The sequence below is a fragment of the Mesoplodon densirostris genome, chromosome 3 (genome assembly GCF_025265405.1).
Source record: "Mesoplodon densirostris isolate mMesDen1 chromosome 3, mMesDen1 primary haplotype, whole genome shotgun sequence".
NCBI lineage: Eukaryota > Metazoa > Chordata > Mammalia > Artiodactyla > Ziphiidae > Mesoplodon > Mesoplodon densirostris.
Window position 1 is genome coordinate 150,026,991 of NC_082663.1, and position 21,771 is coordinate 150,048,761.

At 47.3% G+C, this 21,771-nt stretch overlaps 1 protein-coding gene across 6 annotated transcripts in view; it reads right to left on the reverse strand.

Moving 5' to 3' along the window:
- Positions 1-21,771, reverse strand: part of CREB3L3 (cAMP responsive element binding protein 3 like 3) — a 39,298-nt gene that overhangs the window by 8,109 nt on the left and 9,418 nt on the right. For 5 of the 6 annotated variants that reach the window (XM_060092371.1, XM_060092373.1, XM_060092368.1 and 2 more), the window contains exons 3-6: positions 3,055-3,196; positions 2,427-2,555; positions 1,674-1,971; positions 696-808 (exon numbers count right to left, since the gene is read on the reverse strand). In XM_060092371.1, the coding sequence (XP_059948354.1) occupies positions 696-808; positions 1,674-1,971; positions 2,427-2,555; positions 3,055-3,081 (567 nt within the window). In that variant the 5' untranslated portion in view covers positions 3,082-3,196. The remainder of the gene's footprint in view (positions 1-695; positions 809-1,673; positions 1,972-2,426; positions 2,556-3,054; positions 3,197-21,771) is intronic. The other variant, XM_060092372.1, reaches the window with a different exon arrangement.

Sequence of the window (21,771 nt, forward strand, 5' to 3'; positions counted from 1 at the left end):
GGGGTGTTCTGCTCTTTCTTAGAGGTTGTCAGGACAATTTTCGGCATCAGGCAAACTAGAGTTCAAATCCTGACTCGGCCATTTGCTTGCTGTGTGACTTTGGGTTTGTGGCTTAACCTCTCTGGGCGTTGACTTTCTCATCTGCGAAATGGAGGTACTAATTGGGTTCTCAGGTCTAGTTTACCTGTAGTAGAACCCCAGGGCAAGATAGACAGCCCTCGGTCAGCGTGCAATGGGCACAATAGGCCCAATGGGCCAGCCCAGGGATTGAGCCTGCAGCAGCTGTGTGACTTAGGTCAAATTACTGGACCTCTCTGTGCCCATTTCCTCAAACGCAGAATTAAGATAAGAGCCCCAGTTTTCAGGGTTGCTGTTAATTAAAAGATGATACATTAAGAGCATTTAGAAGAGTGCCTGGTCTATAGTAGATGCTTGGTAAGTTTTAGCCTTTTTTTTTTTTTAATACTACTACTATAGTAGAAAGTACCCCAGCCCAGGAAACAGAGAACTCAGGACTGGGACCCACTGACTTACTCTGGATGTAAGTCAGAGTAAGTGACTTGGACTTACCTTGGACAACTATCAGCCCCTGTCTGTGACTGTCTTCCAGTCTCCAAAATGGGGGTATTGGGGCCCCATGAACCCCAGCGCCCTCCCAACTCTGATGCTCCAGGGGGTGGGTGGGGACTGCTCACCAGGTCCCCGCCACTGCCAGAGAGGAGGAGGTCTTTCACTGTGAGGTTGCAGTGTGGGGGTGAGCTGGCCAGCTCAGCCTGCTCCTCAGCGTACAGGCCTGGGCTCCACATTTCTGACAGGGCAGATAGGGACAGAGACAGGGAGGGAGTCAGGCGGGGGGCCCCTGAGCTCCCAGCTTCTACTTCCCTCCTCCAGCAAAGCTCCCAGAATTGACCCCAATGTGCTAGGGATTTGTAGCACAGCTTGGGGCCCCAAGACCTGGTGCCTCAGTCTCCCCTCCACCATAAGATGGGAACCCAGATTCATCAGGACATTGTCAGGGACCCACTGTCAACCCAGGAGGGAGCAGCTGTTATTGCCCAGGATTATAGGCTAGATCTGCCACTGGCTTGGCCTTATCTCTCCCTTGGTGAAAGGACCAGGTCTGATTCACCTGTGGTTCCCTCCCACCAGGTACCTGGCACACTGTAGGTGAGCTGCTCTGGAGAGCACAGACTTCAGAGTCAAATAGCCCTTTGCTCTAATCCCGACTAGGTGGAGCTGTGTGACCTTGGGTAAGGGACTAAACCTCTCTGAGCCTTAGTTTTGTCAAGTCTCCAAAGGGACAAATAAGCGTTCCCATACCACCGCAATGCTCAAGAGACAAAGGATGCCCTGTTGGCGGTGGCTTCTGCATCAGGCCTTTTTCCAGGTCCGGGGGAACACCCCAAGGCCCGGGATCCCGTGACCTCACACACTTTCATTGAGCATCTACTATGATCCAGGCACGGAAGGTACAAAAATGAGGTTGCCAGCATGATGCTTGGGGCAGGAACCAGCCTGCCAGGGGCGCAGCCCACCTTTGCAGCTCTGACTCATTTCTTAATCACCTGGAAAACGGGCCCATGACAGCATCCCAATACCCATCTCAAAAGGTGGGTTTGTGTGTACAGTGCCTGGGAGAAGGTGAGGGTAGTTGACAAAGACACAGGACTCACCCAGGTCTATGGCCACAGAAGCCTCAAGCCCTTGGGCCACTGGCCCAAGGTTCCTGGTGGGGCAGGCAGGGCCAGGATGGTAGGAGGGGCTGGGCCCCTTGCCAGACTCGGCACTATGGCAGCTGGCCGTGGTGGCAGCCATCCCACTGTGTGGAGGGGTGTCCTGGGGGTCGGAGGGCAGATCTTCTGAGATGCCACTGTCACTGGCCGCAGGAGACCAGGTCGGGGAGCTGGGCACTGATTCTCCAGAACCCAGGATGGAGTTGAGGAAATCATCAGAGTTCGGGCCTGGCAGGACCTGTTGGGACGGAGAGGGACGGTGGGAATTAGGAGGCCTATGTTTTGGTTTGGTAGCTGTGTGTCTCTGGGCAAGCCACTGACCCTCTCTGGGCCTCACGTGTCCTTTCTGTAAGATGGAAAGAGCTAATGCTCCTTGCCCCCAGTGTTGTTGGAGCCTGAACACAGTCATGTAGCACGGGAACAACATCCAACAGTGTCGAGGCACAGGCCCCAAGTTTAAGTCTGGACCCAACTCCAAACTGCTGTGTGTGTGACCCAGGACAAGTTACCACCCCTCTCTGGGCCTCGCTTTTCCCCACCTATAAGAAGGAGGTGATGTCATCTGCCCCTTAGGGTCGCTGAGAGGTTCCATACAATAACATGCTTTGCTAAAATCTCACACATGAGCAATAAATACACAGAGCTGAGTGGGGTCCTGGCTCTGGCCCTGGGGTAAATGCAGCAGGTTATCACCTGGTCCTCAACATGGCCCCAGTCCTCGCCCGGCTCTATGTGTCTCAGGATGCCGTCCTGCCGGTCAAACAGGAGATCCAAGAGTTCCAGGCTGTCGATAGGGCACGTGAGACTAGTGGAGGAAGCCATCTGGGGCAAGGAGGGGACATTTGTGAGGGTCACGCAGCCCTTCTCCTCCCCACCACCCGTCTGCACACCACCCTGAGGTCCATCCTGCTCCAGTTCTATCCCAGCTCCAGCCCCAAGGTCGGGCCTGCTGCTCCTGCTTGCTGGACTTCTGTCTCCAAATCTGTGTTTGGGGCCCAGTCCAGAGACTCCTGGGGCCTGACAGCCAATTTCTTTAAAAAGTGGTAGACAGATGCCCCCGTGGGGATGATCCGCCAATGGAGCTAGCCCTCTCTTGCACTCCCATGCTGCCCCAATTCCCCCCTTCTGGAAGGCGGGGGAACCAGGAAGAGAGACCAGGAGCAGCCCCGGAATGGAGACACAATTTTGGTCGTTGCATTCTCCCTCTGGGCCTTAGTCTCCTCATCTATAAAATGGGGTGTGAGGTTCCTGACAACCCTGGGAGCTTGGGAAGGTTCCTGGCATAAACCCTCCCTCACCTGGAGACCCGTGCAGGGCTCACCTTTCCAACTGCTAAATCCCCATTCATGAGCCCGGCCAGCTCCTTCTCCAGCCACTTCTGCGTCTGCTGCGAGCTGGGGGCTCACCCCACCACCAGGGCTCCCAGGCTCAGCCGGCTCTTCTCTGTGGCTCTGTCACCACCCCTAAAAGATGCTGAAATAGTCCTGGGGCGCTCCTAGCCCACCCCCAGGTGCTGATTGGGGAACAGGCAAGACAGACAGGGTTAAGGGCCAGTGACACGGGGGCAGGCTAGGGGGAGGGGAGGGAAGACCGTTATCTCAGATGTTTCGTGCTTTTCCAGCCGGCAGTGGGCAAAGGCCAAAGTCTGGGGAGCCTCGGCTCTTACATGACCTCTCCCCTACTTTCAGGTACTGTTTCTTGTCATAGTCCCTGGATGTCGGCTCCAGGAGAGCCCAGGGCCCTTGTCTGGGTCTTGTCCACTCTCAGAACAGAACCAAGAGCTGCCCAGGCCTCCGCTAGAGCCTTTCCCTCTGCCAGGAGCCCCCTTCCCTCATTGGAGCTGGCAACCCCCAACCCCCTGCCCGCAAGCAAGCTCTCCACGGCCAAACCAGAGCAATCGATTCCTTCTAGAATCTTCTATCATTCATTTATTCTCAATAAATATTCATTGAGCCAAACTTATTCCCTCCTCAGAGCCTTTGCACTAGCTGTTCCCTCTGCCTGGAACTCCTATCCCCGCCACCCCGAATCTATCACTGCGTTCACATATTCGGGAATGTTTTCTATCTGTGGATCTCAGCCCAGACAGCTGAGAGGCCGTCTCTGACCCCTCACCAGAGAGGAGCCCTCACCCTGTACCTCTTTATCACATCACTGGTTTCACTGAAATCCTCACTATTTGAAATTTTCTTGTTTACTTCCCTGTATTCTTCCCTCATTCCTCCCCTGCCTCTTCACGTGAGTGACTTCGGGGCTAAGATAGAGGCTCTTTTGTTCCCAGCTGGGTCCCCAGTGTCTAGGAAGTGCCTGGCACACAGGAGGTGCTCAGTCAACTCTTACTCATTGGGCACCTTCTGTATGCCAAGCACTATTTAAGGCCCTGGGGATAAGGCAGTGGATGAGCTAGATCATAAATGCATAAACACACCAGAAAACTGACAAATGGGCAAATGCTACCAAGAAACTAAATGTCATCATGTAAAGGGCAACAGAGGGCTGGCAAAGGCTTCTTTTTAGAAGGTGACATTTAGGGACTTTGCTGGTGGTCCAGCGGTTAAGACTCCACGCTTCCAATGCAGGGGACGCGGGTTCAATCCCTGGTCGGGGAACTAAGATCTCACATGCCATGTGGCATGGCCAAAAAATTTAAAAAAAAGAAGTGTCATTTAAGTACAGCCCTGAATGATGAGAAAGAGCCAGCCACTGGGAGATCTAGTGGAAGGGTGTTTCAGGCCAAGGAACAGCATGTGCAAAGGTCCTGGGGCAGGATGGGGCCTGGCGTGTTGGAGGAACAGCCAGGAGGTCCATGTGGATGGAGCAGAGTGAGAGAGGGAGGAGGGGAGGGCAGGGAGGGGACGGGGCAGGTCGTGTAGGGCCTTGCAGTCTGTGGCAAGGAGTTTGGTTTATACAAAATACAGCAGGAAGCTGTTGGAGATTAGTGAATGGATGACGAACCTTCTGTGTGCCAGGCACGATGGTAGGTGCTAGGTTTACACAGTAACTCAGACACCCTCCTTGCTCTCAAGAAATTCACATCCTGGTGTACATTTCTCCCTGGACCAACCATTATTTATTCATGCATCAAAAACGTAAGGACGACCTATTATGTGCTGCACCAGAGTAGTTCTCTTATCTGACAATAACATCTGTGGTTGTCACAACTGGGGGTGCTCCAGGCGTGGAATGAGTGAGGGTCAGAAATGCTGCTCCACACCTCACAATGCCTGGAACGGCCCCACACAGAGAAAGCCTGGCCCGGATGTCAACAGTGCCTGGCAGGAGAATCCCTGCATTACGGTAACTGTCCCCCTCTGGATGGGGGACGTTATCTCACTCTTGACCTCTGCATCTCTTATTTCCTTTTTAACCACTCTGTGTTGGATTTGTGTGTGTGTGTTGGATTTTTTAAGGGGTTTGTTTGGTTTGGTTTGGCTTTAGTGATCCTAGTCATAATATTTATTCAGCCTTTGCTGTGGAGGCTCCTTTCCAGGGCAGTCTCAGCAGGTGTAGAAAGTAGGTGAAGTTTGACTTCTGGGCTTGTCTCTGCCTCCCCCTCGCTCCCATTTATGACTCTGAGGAGCCCCGGCGCCCTTGACATAGAACTCTTCCTCCTCTTCTTATCAAAACCTGCCAGAATCATGGATCTGGTATTACTCATTTACACCTTCATGTAGATTTAGACCCCATAGTCCACCTCCCCAGGATATTTGTACTTTTTTGTAATTTTATAATCATGGGCTTTGGAAGGCTTTTATATGTCCTAATGAAGAGACGTCTGAAAAGGTAGGATAAAGATAAGCATTTGAGGGACAAGAGGACTTTCTGATGCCCTTGGAATCATATGACCTAATTTACTGGACATGACCACATGCTTCAAAGCGATGCTAAGTTGGAATCTAAGGTAAAATTCCCACAATAGATTCCACCAATGTGTTTAAGCACGAAACATGGGACTTCCCTGGTGGCGCAGTGGTTAAGAATCCACCTGCCAATGCAGGGGACACGGGTTCGAGCCCTAGTCCGGGAAGATCCCACATGCCGTGGAGCAACAAAGCCCATGCGCCACAACTACTGAGCCTGCACCACACTTACTAAAGCCTACACACCTAGAGGCCGTGCTCCGCAAGAAGAGAAGCCACCGCAATGAGAAGCCCGCGCACCTCAACGAAGAGCGGTCCCCGCTCGCCACAACCAGAGAAAAGCCCGCGTGCAGCAATGAAGACCCAATGCAGCCAAAAATTAATTAATTAATTATTTAAAAAGTATGACACATAACACAAGAGGATGCTGTGTTGATTGAGGAATACTGTGTTAATAAACAGCTTTGCGGAACTTGTCAGAGCCTTTACAACACTCTGTAACACCCTTGGAAGGGACAGAGTTTGTAGCATTTCTTAAACATAATTGCGTAGGTGTGAGTTTTGTTTTTAAGTTGCACTTGATTCGTACTGAACCATTTCTGATATATGAAAACGTTTAAAGATACCCACTAGACTGCAATACAAAAGACAACATCAGTTGTTGGCGGAAAATCTGGGGCAACTGGAACTCTCACCCACTGTTTGTGGGAACCAAAAGGGTCCAACCACTTGGGGAAACTTTGGACAACTGGGAAATATCTTATAAAGTTAAACATGCATTTAGTAATTTTATTCCTGGGTATTTATCTAAGAGAAATGTAAATATATGTTCACAGAAAGACTTGTACATGAATGTTCACAGCAGCCTGATTCATAATTGTCCTGAACTGTAAACAACTCAAATACCCAACAATAGTGGAGTGGATAAACAAACTGGTATATCCATACAACACAATAATACTCAGCCATAAAAAGGAATAAATTACGGATACATTCAACAACATGGATGAATCTCAAATGCACTGTGATAAAAGAAGCCAGACACAAAAGAATACTGTAGGATCCCATTTATATGACACTCAGAGAAGAGGCAAAAGTAATTCTTGGTGACAGAAAGTGGTTGCCTGAAGTAGAGTGGGCAATTGAGTGGACAGGGGCATGAAGGAACTTTCTAGGGTGGAGAAAATATTCCATATCTTATTTTTAATGGTGGTTACATGATTGTCTAGAAATGTCAAAACTCAGCCAATTGAACACACCTAAGACCTGTGCATCATTACTGTAAATTAATTCTACCTCAATAAAAAGCATACTAAATACATAATGAACAACCACGTACATAATGCGTTTAGGAAAACATTAGAAACAACCAAATATCTGTCAATAGGGGATTGATTAATAGAGTCTGGGGCTTCCCTGGTGGCACAGTGGTCGAGAGTCGGCCTGCCAATGCAGGGGACACAGGTTCGTGCCCTGGTCCAGGAAGATCCCACATGCCGCGGAGCGGCTAGGCCCCTGAGCCATGGCCGCTGAGCCTGCGCGTCCGGAGCCTGTGCTCTGCAATGGGAGAGGCCACAGCAGTGAGAGGCCCGCGTACCTCAAAAAAAAAAAAAAAAAAAAAAAACCAAATAAAATGCAAAACATACCTTTTCCATAGTTTCCCAAGTTTTCTAATACAAGCTCACCTTGTATTAGAGTTAGTGTTTAGGAGCTGCCCCCTCTACAAAAGTAAATTGATCCACCTGGGTCCCCAAAGTCCAGCATTCCCACTGCCCTGCCTGTAACATTGCTTAAATAAGGTGATGCCTCCCTTTCATCATTATTGCTTTATTCTGATGTGAACACCACCATATCAATAATTGCCAGCCAAGTCCTGCCAGGAGGCAGTTTCCCTACACCCATGCTTTTCTCACAGATCCCTCTTCCTTTCCATCTCTAAAGTTACCTCAGGGAAAATGTGCTCAAAGCACTTTGAGCTAATTCCAACTGCAGTGTGAATGACTGATATCAGGCACATATATTTCTTTTCTTGGGAGCATTTACATTTTCTTATGGAGCCTTAAGGCATTATAACTCAAAGATTTATTCTTAGCATTTTTCCCCAGGGCAAAAATCACCCCTCTCAGATGTTACTTAGATATAACTAGACCTAGGTAAAATGTGAATGACTGATTTTGGGTGAATATATTATTTTTCTTGGGAACATTTACATTTCTTCAAGGAACTGTAACCCAGATCTATATTAGCTCTTATCTTTTTGCCCAGGGCAAATAACTTCCCTCTGTGGGTTTCATATGTACTCAAGTGGTAAGATGTTCAAAAGCCACTGGGTTCTATGTGAAACACCATGAAATTATGATATTCAGTCTCACACCCTTAAACATACACGTTTCCTATCTATAAAATCCCAGCATTTAGTTTAGGGCACATAGAAACTGCTTCCTGAATCTTTACTGACTGGAGATTGCATACTGTACTAGATTCTAGCTCAGACAAGTGGTAGTTAAAAGTCAGAAAAGACTGAAAAAAATTCAAATGAGAAAACTCTTAAAATTGAGAAAATGCTAACCATTTCCTCTGCAGCTTGGGGACAGTTCCATAGGAGGTAGTATGATTCAGTGGCTAAGAAGAACGCAGGGTTTGGAGACAGATGGACATGTGTGTGAACTCTACCTTCACTCTTCACAGATATTACGTTAGACCCTGGGAAGTCACTTCACTCCAAAACTCCCCTTTCCACTCTATAGCACTCTAGGGGTGCTGAGCTGTAGGAGTGTAGATTTGGGGCTGTTGGCCGTCATTACCCCATGATGGGGGAAGCTATCTGAGAATAAAGCCCACCCAGAATACAGCAGAACAGACAGAGAGCAATCGATCTCTGACAACATAGTCTGAAGTCCTGGACTCAGCCATACCTGAAATCCACTCCTTGGCTTCAGAAACATGGCAGTGATGTGAGCCAGTGACTTCCCTTTTTGGTTTAAAATTTTTGAGCTGGAGTTTCTGACCCTTGCACTGAACAAACAACAAAACAAACAAACAAACAAAACTATTTACTTTCCTTGATTAATCCTGTCCACAGAGCTCTCTCGCGACCCCCCACCCCCCCACCCCCACCCCCGCCCCAAACTTCACATTTGAATGTAGATTATAGAGATTAGCACTTAACACACTCTCCTTAGGTATTTGTTGATTGGTCCTGCCTGTCTGTATTGTCTTTTCAAAACTAGACTGAGTCCCTTGAAGGTTGAAGGCAGGTCTGTTCATCTCCCTTGACACTGCTCAGGGAATGGTGGATACTCAAGAATGTCTGGCCAGTTCTGAATTTGCCAAAATGGTCCTCGCCTATTCACATATCATTACTTTCCTTCCCCCTTACTTTTTGGCTGTCAAATGCTCATAATTGAATCTCTTATACTCTAATCTGATGGCATGCTATTAGCATTGGTTTGCACCAAGACCATGTGTAAGTTTTTTAAATTAAAAATATATATAATTTTTGGACTTCCCTGGCAGTCCAGTGGTTAAGACTCTGGGCTTCCATTGCAGGGGGCACAGGTTCGACCCCTGGCCGGGGAAGTAAGGTCCCACATGCCGCATGGCATGGCCAAAAGAAAAAAAAGAATATTCCAGAACTCCAGAAATCCCTTTTCAGGAGTTACCCCCCCCCATGGAGGTAACCACTGTTCTGAATTCTGTGGCATTATTTTTTGGCTCTCACTACTTCCTGTGTATCTGTCACCCTCCTCCTTCCCTCAGCTCCCACACTCTTGTGTTTCTGTTTATATTCCAGTGGGCTTTGCACACGTTTATTACAATCCATCAGCAAGTCTTGACAGCTCTGCCTTCAAAATACGTTCATTCTTTGCCTGCTCCATTTCTACTGTCCTGGTTCAGCCCCATCCTCACTGGGCTGGACCAGTGCATTCTCCCCTTCTCCTCCTCCTCCTGGCTTCCATGCTCGCCCCCATAGTCTGCTTTCCTTATTAGAACTCAAAAAGCCCTCTCCCTCGTTACCTTTGCACCGTCTTCCACTGCCTTTCCTCTCTCTGCCTCCACACTGGACTCATGTCACCAGGCACGGTCCTCCCTCAGGGCCTCTGCACTTGCTGTCCTATCCCCTTTCCTAGATCTCCCTGTAGCTGGCTCCTTTCACCTTTAAATGGCTGCTCGAATTCAACTCCTCCATGAAGCTCTCCATGACCACCTTCTTTAAAACCAGTCTCCATCCCCATCTCGATTTATGTTTCTTCATAGAAACTTACTGTCACCCGACACTATATATTTTGTTCATTTATCACAGCGTACATTCATTCAACAAACATTTATGGAGTGTCTATTCTGTGCCAGGCAGAGGGACACATCCTAGGGAATGTCAATATTCATTCATTATTTCACTCTACAGAAGTGTCTTTTACTCCTTCTATACATCAACATTGATCCAGGTGCTTATCAAGTCAGAGAGAGGAAAGGTTGTGGGGTGGAGTACCATAAAGTCTCTAGCTAGAATTCACCTGCAAAATAGGGACAATCATTAGGACAAGACCTACTGTGTGCAGTATCCCTAAGTGCCTGGAACTATGCCTGGTACGCAGTAGCTGCCCAATCAATACTTGTAGAAGGAACAACTGAACATGTATAAATATAATCATGGAGTTTAGTGCATGGCTGACAAACTACAGTCTGTGGGCCAATTCTGGCCCCTTGCTTGTTTTTATAAATAAAACTTTGTTGGCACATGGTCACTCCCACTAGTTTACATATTGTTTACAGTTGCTGTCACACAGTTGCATAATCTTGACAGAGACACTTTGGCCCAAAAAGCTGAAAATATTTACTATCTGGCCCTTTTCAGAAAACGTTTCCTGTAATCCACAGGTTCTGTGGATTAGACTTGCTCAGCCCAATAGCAGGATTAAGTTCACATGTGGTTACTGAGTGCTTGAAGTATAAAAAGTGTGACTGAGGAACTGGATTTTAACTTTTATTTAATTTCTATTCATTTAAATTAAAAAAATTGATACTTAATTCATTTAACAGACAACTTTTGAGTATATATGGAACAAGTTGCGTATGTGAATCTACATTTTTACTGTAAATTTTCTGAACTCTATAAATACAGATCGAGGATTTCTGATGAAAACTGAGCATCCGGGCTTCCCTGGTGGCACAGTGGTTGAGAGTCCGCCTGCCAATGCAGGGGACACGGGTTTGTGCCCCGGTCCGGGAAGATCCCACATGCCACAGAGCAGCTGGGCCCGTGAGCCATGGCCGCTGAGCCTGCGTGTCCGGAGCCTGTGCTCCACAACGGGAGAGGCCACAACAGTGATGAGGCCCGCGTACCGCAAAAAAACCCACAAAAACCCCCCCAAAAAACTGAGCATCCACATTGAGATGGGTTGTACGTGTGAAATACACATTGGATATCCAAGACTTAGCATGAAAAAAAGTGAAATACCACGTTCATAAATGTGACATTGACTGCACGTTGAAATGATAACAGTTCGGGTTTATGAATTCAATCAGTTAGATTGACAAAAATTTATTATTAATACGAAACTTCATTTTGCTTTGTACTTTTCTGATGTAACTGCTAAAAACTTTAAAGTGAGAATGATATCCCCATGGAACCGGCTGGGGTAGAGCAGGGCCTGGGTTCGAATCCTGCCTCTGCCACTTTAACTGTGGACAAATAACTTTGCTCCTCTTGACTCATTTTCTTTATCTGTAAAATGGGGGATAAAGACCCTGCTTCACCGAGTTCTTGGGGGTTCGACCCATTATAACATGTGGAGTACTCAGAAGGGACGCCCACACAGCCAGGTCTCAAACTCTGGCCATTTTTAGGGTTATTACTATTATCACTAGTATATGAATCTGTCAGAAACACGCCAGGCTCAGGTTCTGAGGCGCTCAAAGGGCAGACGTCCGTTTGTCATTTTCCGGTCCCCTCAGCCCTTTGGCCTCAGCACAAGTCTGGCCCTAATGACAGTCCCCATTCTGCACAGGAGGACAGAGGGGCTAATAAGGGGTTATGATTCACCATGGCCACTCCATGAGTCAGCCACCATTGAGACAACGCCCAGGTCCCCTGCCCCAGATGGGGACATGTCCCTCGTCACCATGTCACCTCCACATTCCTTTGGCTGCTTGCCAGAGGGTCCTTTCTACTTCTCCCTTTAGGTCAGTTTTGGGGGAAAGAGGTGAAGGGGTCTGGGAGCAGCTGCTGCCCCCTTCCCTTCCCCCTCCTCCCCCTTTCTCCTCCTCTTTCTCCGGGACTCTCCCTTGGGGTACGGCCAGGCCAGGCAGTGAGTAAAACCCTTGTGACATGGGTGTGGCTGAGGCAGGCCAGGGGCTGGAGACAGGGGGACTCTGATCAGGCTCTTGGGCAATGCCAACTGATTAGCACCTAATCCTCCAGGCTTCCCAGTCCAAGGGGTTTCTGGCACTCAGGGGTGACTGAAGACAGGAAGTTTGAACCAGGGTCTCCCAATACCATGAGAGGCGAGACTTTGTCAGGGGGTGGGAGACTCCCTCTGCCCTTCCTAAAGCATGAAGGACGTTATGTCCAGGAATTCATTCATTCATTCTTGTGACCACTACTTTTTTTTTTTAATAGTTTATTTATTTTTGGTTGCGTTGGGTCTTCGTTGCTGCGTGCGGGCTGTCTCTAGTTGCGGCGAGCAAGGACTACTCTAGGCACGCGGCCTCAGTAGTTGTGGCTCACGGGCTCAGTAGTTGTGGCTCACAGGCTCTAGAGCGCAGGCTCAGTAGTTGTGGCGCACGGGTTTAGTTGCTCCGCGGCATGTGGGATCTTCCAGGACCAGGGCTTGAACCCGTGTCCCCTACATTAGCAGGTGGATTCTTAACCACTGCACCACCAGGGAAGTCCCAGTGACCACTACTTCTTTTTTTTCCTTTTTTTTTTTTTTTTTGCGGTATGCGGGCCTCTCACTGTTGTGGCCTCTCCCGTTGCGGAGCACAGGCTCCGGACGCGCAGGCTCAGCGGCCATGGCTCACGGGCCCAGCCGCTCCACGGCACGGACCACTACTTCTTGAGTGCCTGCTCTGTGCCAGGCATTGGGACGCAGCAGAGAACATAACCAATTATTCCCCATGCCCCGCCCCCGTGGAGCTGATGTTCTGAGGTGGGGAAGATGCTAAGTAAAATCAGTTGTGCATAAGCAAGTAAATAAATAAATTGAAGAGAAACACAACATTGTAAATCAATTATACTTCAATTAGAAATTTAAAAAATAAATAAATTGGGAGAGACCAGGTATAGAAGAATAAAGCAGGAAAGAGAGATGGGAGGGGTTGGGTCAGGGAGGCCTTGGCAGAAAGATCCTGGAGAGTTGAGGGCAGGGTGGTGTCTTGTTCCAGGATGAGAAGGCTGATGTCAGTCCTGTGATGGTTCTAGAAGTTTCTGCGTGGGGCTGGAGGGAATGTGTTTGTGGAAAGAGCTGGGAGGTCCCTTGGGTCAGGGATCCGGTTCTCCAAGCTTGGTGTCGGGGTCTAGCCCTGAACCAACCATAGGGAGGGGGCCCCCCAGCTTCAGGAGACCAGGTGGCCTCTGGGACAGTACCCCGTGAGGGTCCTGAGTCTAGACCAGCAAACGGGGTCAGCGCCCCTGCCATCTCGCAATCCACACCCCTCTGCCCAGTCCTCCCCCCATGTCTCACCACCATCTCATCTCACCTCATCTCGGTGATTGTTTTATGGCTGGTGGGTCCAAGGGTCAGAGCTGACCCTCTCACCAGGAAAAGGAGGCCTCCTACGGCTGTGGATGTGGTCAACTCAGCTTCCTTCCCCTTGTGGGCGAGGAGACCTTGTCTCCTCTGGCTCCACCCCTGGGGCTTCTGGGAGGGAGTCCTTAAGGTTCGGGTGGGGGAGGCATTTCGGGGTCCCCAGAGCCTGAATTCGTCCTGGCCCTCCATCCCTCACCTTCTGAATGTGTTTGCTGTAGCTGCTGAAACAAAGTCCCACAGACTGGAGGCTGGTAGTCCAAGATCAAGGTGTCAGCAGGGCTGGTTCCTTCTGAGGCCTCTCTCCTTGCCTTTTATATTATTTTTTAAAGAATTTATTATTTATTTATTGGCCGCGTTGGGTCCTCGTTGCTGCGCGCAGGCTTTCTCTAGTTGTGGTGAGCAGGGGGCTACTCTTCACTGCAGTGCGCAGGCTTCTCAGTGCGGTGGCTTCTCTTGTTGCGGAGCATGGGCTCTAGGAGTGTGGGCTTCAGTAGTTGCGGCTCGCGGGCTCTAGAGCGCAGGCTCAGTAGTTGTGGCGCACGGGCTTAGTTGTTCCAGGGCATGTGGGATCTTCCTGGACCAGGGGTCGAACATGTGTCCCCTGCATTGGCAGGCAGATCCTTAACCACTGCACCACCAAGGAAGCCCCTCTCCTTGCCTTTTAGATGCCATCTTGTCCCTGTATCTCTGTGTCCAAATGTCCCCTTTTTACAAGTACCTCAGTCTTATGGATTAGAGCTCACCCTAGTGACCTCATTTAACTCGATTACCTCTTTGAAAACCCCCAACTCCAAATACAGTCACATTCTGAGGCCCTGGGGGTTAGGACTCCAACATATAAATTTGGGCCTGGGGGATACAATTCAACCCCTAACACCCCTCAAAGCTGCGATGAAACCCAAGCCTGGTGGTCACCTCTCTAAGTAGCTGCCCTGACCACCCCAGCCAAAGTCACCCCCTCATCCTAGTCACACCCAGTACAACCCCTCTTATGGGAGGGAATTCTGTTTATCTATCTATGTTATCTGTTTACACCAGGGAGCAGGGACCTGTGTATTTTGATCACCGATATACCTCTAGCCACGAAATCAATCCCCCACCACCACTGAAGTGGCTCCAAATCCATCTGTGGAGCAAACCCCACAATTCAGTGTGCACCATGGGCCTCAAAAGAAATGCACCTGCTCTCGGCCGAGTTGGGATATCTGCGTCGTCTCTAATCAATTCAAAACTTGCCCATTTGTGTGCAATTGCTTTCTGGACTGGGTGCCAGGAGGTCGAAGTCCTAGCCCCAGCTCAGCAATCGACTTGGCTGGGACATCACAGAGTCACTCCTCCCCTCTGAGACTCTGGTTCCCCATCTGCAAAATGGGACGATGGATCTAAAGGTTATATAAAATGAAGCCCCTGCCAGGTTAAACATTGGGGTTGATGTTTAATCCCAGGGAAAATCTGACCAGGAGTGTAGTTTGGTAAGAGTCGTGGGCCACGTTGTGTATGTATATATGGAGAAGCCCACCAGGTAGGGGCCAATCCCGTCCACGCATGAGCGAGGTGGAACCGGCTGAGAAAGTGTTAAGAAAGAACCGCGCCCTGATTCTTCTCGCTGGGAGCATGGTTAATCCCCAAATGTCCTCCCTGCTACAGGAAGAACACTGTAGAAATCTCAGATCACCAATAGAATCTCCAAGTTAGAGTATACTTAAAAGATCACCAAAACCCTCAACAGAATTTAGTAACTTTTTTTTTTTTTTTGGTGGCGCAGTGTAGCATGTGGGATCTTAGTTCCCGGAAGGACCAGGGATTGAACCCATGCCCCCTGCAGTGGAAGCTCTGAGTCTTAACCACTGGACCGCCAGGGAAGTCCCTAGTAACATTTATTTTCATGTTACATTGCTTTTACGATTACCTTCTAATTGGGGCATCTGATACTCGTCTAATTTACCATCGTGTTACTAAGTGTCTTTCAAAAATAAATTTATTGAAGAAAAAAAGCCAAATACATAATAATGCTGAAGATGGTACTAAACTTTCTTCAACAAATGTATCTTAGGGCTTCCCTGGTAGCGCAGTGGTTGAGAATCTGCCTGCCAATACAGGGGACATGGGTTCGAGCCCTGGTCTGGGAAGATCCCACATGCCGTGGAGCAACAAAGCCCGTGCGCCACAACTACTGAGCCTGCGCAACTGGAGCCTGTGCTCCGCAACAAGAGAGGCTGCGATAGTGAGCGGCCCGCGCACCGCGATGAAGAGTGGCCCCCACTTGCCGCAACTAGAGAAAACCCTCGTACAGAAACAAAGACCCAACACAGCCAAAAAAATAATAATAATAATTAATTAATTAAAATGTGTCTTTAAAGGAAACATTATAACACCAGGTTTTGTTTTTTTTTTAAGTATCAGGTGCCTAAAACAGATGCAAAAGAAAATAAACAATGTTATTATATTCTAGACAGCTACTGTTGCCTGTGGAAGGTTCTGGATTAGGTGACGCTTAAAAACTTAGCAAAAATGTGTTAAAAGACACAACAGCACCCAATTTGAGTGCTTCTTGATAGAATCAGACAGTTTAAAAAAGGATTGAAAAGGAAGTCATTTCTTACCTTTCATTAGGTTTATTTTGTATATGCAATTTGCATGCAAACGTGCATGGAGAATCCCAGCGGGGCCTCCAAAACAAACAAACAAACAAACAAACATGCATGGAGAACTCACTCTGTGCATTGAATTCTCTCAAACCATCCCCACCCCCACTCTCTTGGACTTCCCTTCTCCACAAAAAACAATGCCATTTCTCCTAGGCCCAGCTTCTGGGTCTGGGCACCCAGTCTCATCAAAACCACAGCTAAAATTTATTGATCACTCACTGTGCCAGGCACTGTGCAAAGTACACAAATAAACTTGATCCTCTAAAAACCCCAAATGAGTTGGGGACTTTGTAAATACCCATTTTGCAGATAACTAAACTAAGGCTCGCAGAGGGGATGCTCTAGCCCAAGCAGCTTGTAAGCAGTGATGCTGAACTTCAAGGCAGCAACGCTAAGTCGGAGCTGCCCCCGGGGTGAGCCAGAGTCAACCCCAGGTAGCAGTGCTCATGGCAACAACAGGCTGGGGCTTTGTCGTGTCATCTAGCACAGAGCGAATGTCATGGTTACGGCTCTCTGGATTCAATTCCAGCCCCTCCTCTTGCAAGCCGCGTGACCCTGGGCAAGTTATTTGGCCTCTCTGTGCCTCTACTCCTCCCAAAATGGGGATAATAGTAAAGATCCAGTGAACTCTTACACATGAGCAGTGGCATACCACGGCTGGGGAGAGGGGAGCAGCCCACTCCAGGTGCTATCATAAACGAGGCCCATTAATTTCTAAAATATACACACAGCTTGTATAACTCAATAATAAAAAAAACCAAACAACCCAAACAAAAAATGAGCGGAAGACCTAAATCAACATTTCTCCAAAGAAGACATATAGATGGCCAAGAGGCACATGAAAAGATGCTCAACATCGCTAATTATTAGAGAAATGCAGATCAAAACTACTGTGAGGCATCACCTCACACTGTTCAGAATGGCCATCATCAAAAAGTCTGCAGATAAAAAAATGCTGGTGATGGTGTGGAGAAAAGAGAACTCGCCTACACTGTTGGTGGGTATGTAAACTGGTGCAGCCACTATGGAGATTCCTTAAGAAACTAAAACTAGAGTTGCCATATGATCCAGCAATCCCACTCCTGGGCATACATCCAGAGAAAACTCTAATTCTAAAATATGCGTGCACCCCAATGTTCATAGCAGCACTATTTACAATAGCTAAGGCATGGAAACAACATAAATGTCCATCAACAGATTAATGAATAAAGATGTGGTATATATGCAATAGAATACTACTTAGCCATAAAAAAGAATGAAATAATACCATTTGCAGCAACATGGATGGACCTAGAGATTATCATACTAAGTGAAGTAAGTCAAGCAGAGAAAGACAAATATCATATTATATCACTTATACGTGGAATCTAAAATATGATACAAATGAACTTATTTACAAAACAGAAAACAAACATATGGTTACCAAAGAGGTAAGGAAGTGGGGGAGGGATAAATTAGGAGTTTGGGATTAGCAGATACAAACTATTATATATGAAATAGATAAACAACAAGGTCCTACTGTATAGCACAGGAAACTATATTCAATATCTTTTAATAAACCATAATGGAAAAGAATCTGAAAAGTATATCTATCTGATACACTTTGCTGTACACCAGAAACTAACACACACTGTAAATCAACTACACTTCAATTTATAAAAAAGAAAATCTGAAGTAAAAACAGGGGAGCCCATTGTCTGCAGAGAATTCAGAAACTGATAATAAACCTGATTTTATTATTATTTTTTATCAACGTGCATAGACAATTCTGAACAATGTCAGTGTCAAAATAATCTCCCCCTAAGAAATCTTTTATTGGTCTAAACCAGGGAGTGAGCAAAGTTTTTCCATAAAGGGCCAGATAGTAAATATTTTCAGCTCTTTGGGCCAGATGGCAACTACTCAGCTTGTGATCCCAGCAAGAAAGTCACTGCAGATAATTCATCAATGAATATGGCCCAGTGCCAGGAAAGCTCTTTATATGGACACTGAAATTTGAATCCTCTATACTTTGCACATGTGAAATATTATTCTCTTTTTGATTTTTTGTTAAGATTTTTTTTTTTGATGTGGACCATTTTAAAAATCTTCCTTGAATTTGTTACAATACGGCTTCTGTTTTTTGGGGGGTTTTTTTGTGGTACACAGGCCTCTCACTGTTGTGGCCTCTCCCATTGTGGAGCACAGGCTCCGGACGCACAGGCCCAGTGGCCATGGCTCACAAGCCCAGCCGCTCCACGGCATGTGGGATCCTCCCGGACCGGGGCACAAACCCGTGTCCCCTGCATCAGCAGGCAGACTCCCAACCACTGCACCACCAGGGAAGCCCTGCTTCTGTTTTATGCTTTGGTTTTTTGGCCACGAGGCAGATGGGATCTTAGCTCCCCAACCAGGGACTGAACCCACACACCCGGCATTGGAAGGCGAAGTCTTAACCACTGGATCGCCAGGGAAGTCCCTCTGTTTTTGATTTTTTTCCCAACCAGTTAAAAAAAACAAAAACAAAAACGCTCCTTAGCTCCTACAAAAATAAGCTGGATTTGGCTGGCAAGTCATGGTCTGTCCACTCTTGGTCTGAACAATTGCTGTGGTTTAACCACTGGAAGTTTTGAATTAGCACATTTTATTACTTATCCTTTAATAAACATTGTATTTTACACGGAGGTGAATTTGGAGAACTTCATGCAATGCATCTGGCTCCAGACACACACAGACTCAGCTACACACATTCATTTGAAGAGTTAGTTCTTAACGATTCTAATTCTTTTGAGTTCTCTTTGGACACAGTTCATATTTCCAACCCTTGTGGTATTACACGATCTTGTGTTTAAACAGTAGATTTGAAATAAACAGTGATGGGCCAGTGATTTTAAATGCAAAGAAACAGAGTTTGAGCTACTTCACTTTTTTTTTTTTTCCCTATCTGACCACTTGGACCTTCTATTTCTGTTTAAAAGTTTAGACAGTGCACCAATTGCAAATTATAATATTTTTGTTTGGCAAGCTCAAATTTTAATTCATTTTTACTGGATTTGAGCCGTATCTTTAAAATGGAAATATCAGTAATTTCCTCCTTTAAATTATTATTCTTGTTTGATGATTTAAACTTATTAAACTGTAAAGCTATTATTCATTGCTGCAACAGATCAGTAGAGATATGTACCTACATGTAAAGAGAAGTTTTTCTTTAAAAAAAAATTCATTAATGGAATTAAAATGTATCCATTCATCATCTTTTTCCCTTTATTGGACTGGGATATTTATTTATTTATTATTATTATTATTTTTTTGCTGTACGCGGGCCTCTCACTGTTGTGGCCTCTCCTTTTGCGGAGCACAGGCTCTGGACGCGCAGGCTCAGCGGCCATGGCTCAGGGGCCTAGCTGCTCTGTGGCATGTGGGATCTTCCCGGACTGGGGCACAAACCCGTGTCCCCTGCATTGGCAGGCGGACTCTCAACCACTGCGCCACCAGGGAAGCCCTATTTATTTAATTTTTTAACATCTTTATTGGAGTATAATTGCTTTACAGTGGTGTGTTAGTTTCTGCTGTATAACAAAGTGAAGCAGCTATACATACACATATATCCCCATATCTCCTCCCTCTTGCATCTCCCTCCCACCCTCCCTATCTCACCCCTTTAGGTGGTCACAAAGCAACGAGGTGATCTCCCTGTGCTGTGTTTAAGCTATTTGCTACGTGGCCCTTAAAAATTTTTTTTGCAGACTCCTGCTCTAATTTTTCAACCCCTCTCCTCCAAACCCCCAACTCTGGAAGTCCATGTTCAGAGACTTAGGCCCCCAGGTCCTCTTCTATAGATAGCTGCCCAGCGTCACCCAGTGGACCCCTCCCCTTCCCACCCAGGCCAGGCCTGAGGCTGGGGGAGACCGGTCAACTTCTCAGTCCCTGGCGCCCTCTAGGGGACCCCTCAAGCAACTGCCTTCTCAACCTCCTTCCCTGGCAGCCCCACCCACGCCCTCCCCCCCACCAGGTCTCCTGGGAAGTGGGGAGGAGTGGGAGGTTATTTTTGTGCCCCCTCCTTGTCCTGATTCCTCCCCCTGCCCCCTGCCAAGGTCTCCAGGACTCCCCCCTACTGGGGCCACGATCCTACTCTCCCCCCATGCTTTACACAGTAGGACTCTCAATGAATTAAATCCCATTCAGTCGTTGTCAAAGATGTCAACAAATTTGAACAGCTTTGTTACTTTCCAAAGCCCCTTGGTGTGTATACACACCACCTCTTTTTTTTTTTTTTTTTTTTTTTTTTTTTTTTTTTTTTTTTAAAGAAGATGTTGGGGTAGGAGTTTATTAATTAATTTATTTATTTTTGCTGTGTTGGGTCTTCATTTCTGTGTGAGGGCTTTCTCTAGCTGTGGCAAGCGGGGGCCACTCTTCATCGCGGTGCGCGGGCCTCTCACTATCACGGCCTCTCTTGCTGTGGAGCACAAGCTCCAGACGCGCAGGCTCAGTGGTTGTGGCTCACGGGCCTAGTTGCTCCGCGGCATGTGGGATCCTCCCAGACCAGGGCTCGAACCCGTGTCCCCTGCATTAGCAGGCAGATTCTCAACCACTGTGCCACAAGGGAAGCCCACACACCACCTCTTAATTTGTGCTTTTTATCTGTACGTACACCTTGCATTTGTGTAGCATGCCATTCTTTGCCCCTCCAAAGTGTTGTTTAAAAATATTTATTTATTTATTTATTGGGCTAAACTGGGTCTTAGTCGGGGCATGCAGGATCTTGGTTGTGGCGTGCGGGATATTTACTTTCAGCATGAGGGATCTTTAGTTGCGGCATGAGGTATCTAGTTCCCTGACCAGGGATCGAACCCTCGCCCCCTGCATTGGGAGCGCAGAGTCTTAACCACTGGACTACCAGGGAAGTCCCTCTCCTGAAGTGTTTTGATCCACATAATTTCATCCAACATCTGCAGGAACTGGCTGGTATTTCACACTGAAGACATAGAAGGACAGAGGAGATAGGTAATATATACGCTCAGGCTAAGAGATGATGTTGGGTCCAAGGCCCGAAAAGACTCAGGTACAGTGGTGAGCTGGAGCTGGCTTCCTCTGGCTGGTGAGATTCAATGACATCATGCAGGTAGATTGAAATTGGTCAAGGTTGGGGTATTTACACCTCAGGAATCGGCAGGTGCTACAAATTAGGGATTTTCTGTGTGGATCACGAGAGGGAAGGTGTAACCATTGTGTTTTGGGATGTGAGCAGAGCATCACCAGCGTGGCAGTCAGAAAGGAAGATAGTCCTCCTGCGAGAGGGCATCCATGCCAGCTGTGCCAGGGACTTTTGGGAAGACAAATCACTCTTTTTCAGAGCCTTCCTTCCTTCATCACTCATTTATTCATTCATTTTCCCCATCAAATATTTATCAAATATTTACCTGACGTAATAAGATGTTACCCATTCCTTCTCAAATATTAAAATAATGCTTGGACCTTTCTCCCCCCAAAAAGCTGTGATTATTTATAAAGTCCAGTACCACCTCTCCAAGATATCAGATGTGAGTTATTAGATTCAAAATGAACTAGCTTAGGGACTTCCCTGGAGGTCCAGTGGTTAAGACTCTACATTTCCACTGCAGGGGGTCCGGGTTCGATCCCTCCTCCCTCCTCCGGGAACTAAGATCCAACATGCCAGTGGGGCATGGCCAAAAACAAAACAAACAAACAAAAACTAGCTTAATCCCTACCACAAATGCAGCAAGTGCTTCTGCTATGCCTGTCATTTCTAGAAGTCTGACTTTGTTTTCAGGGTTAACTGCTG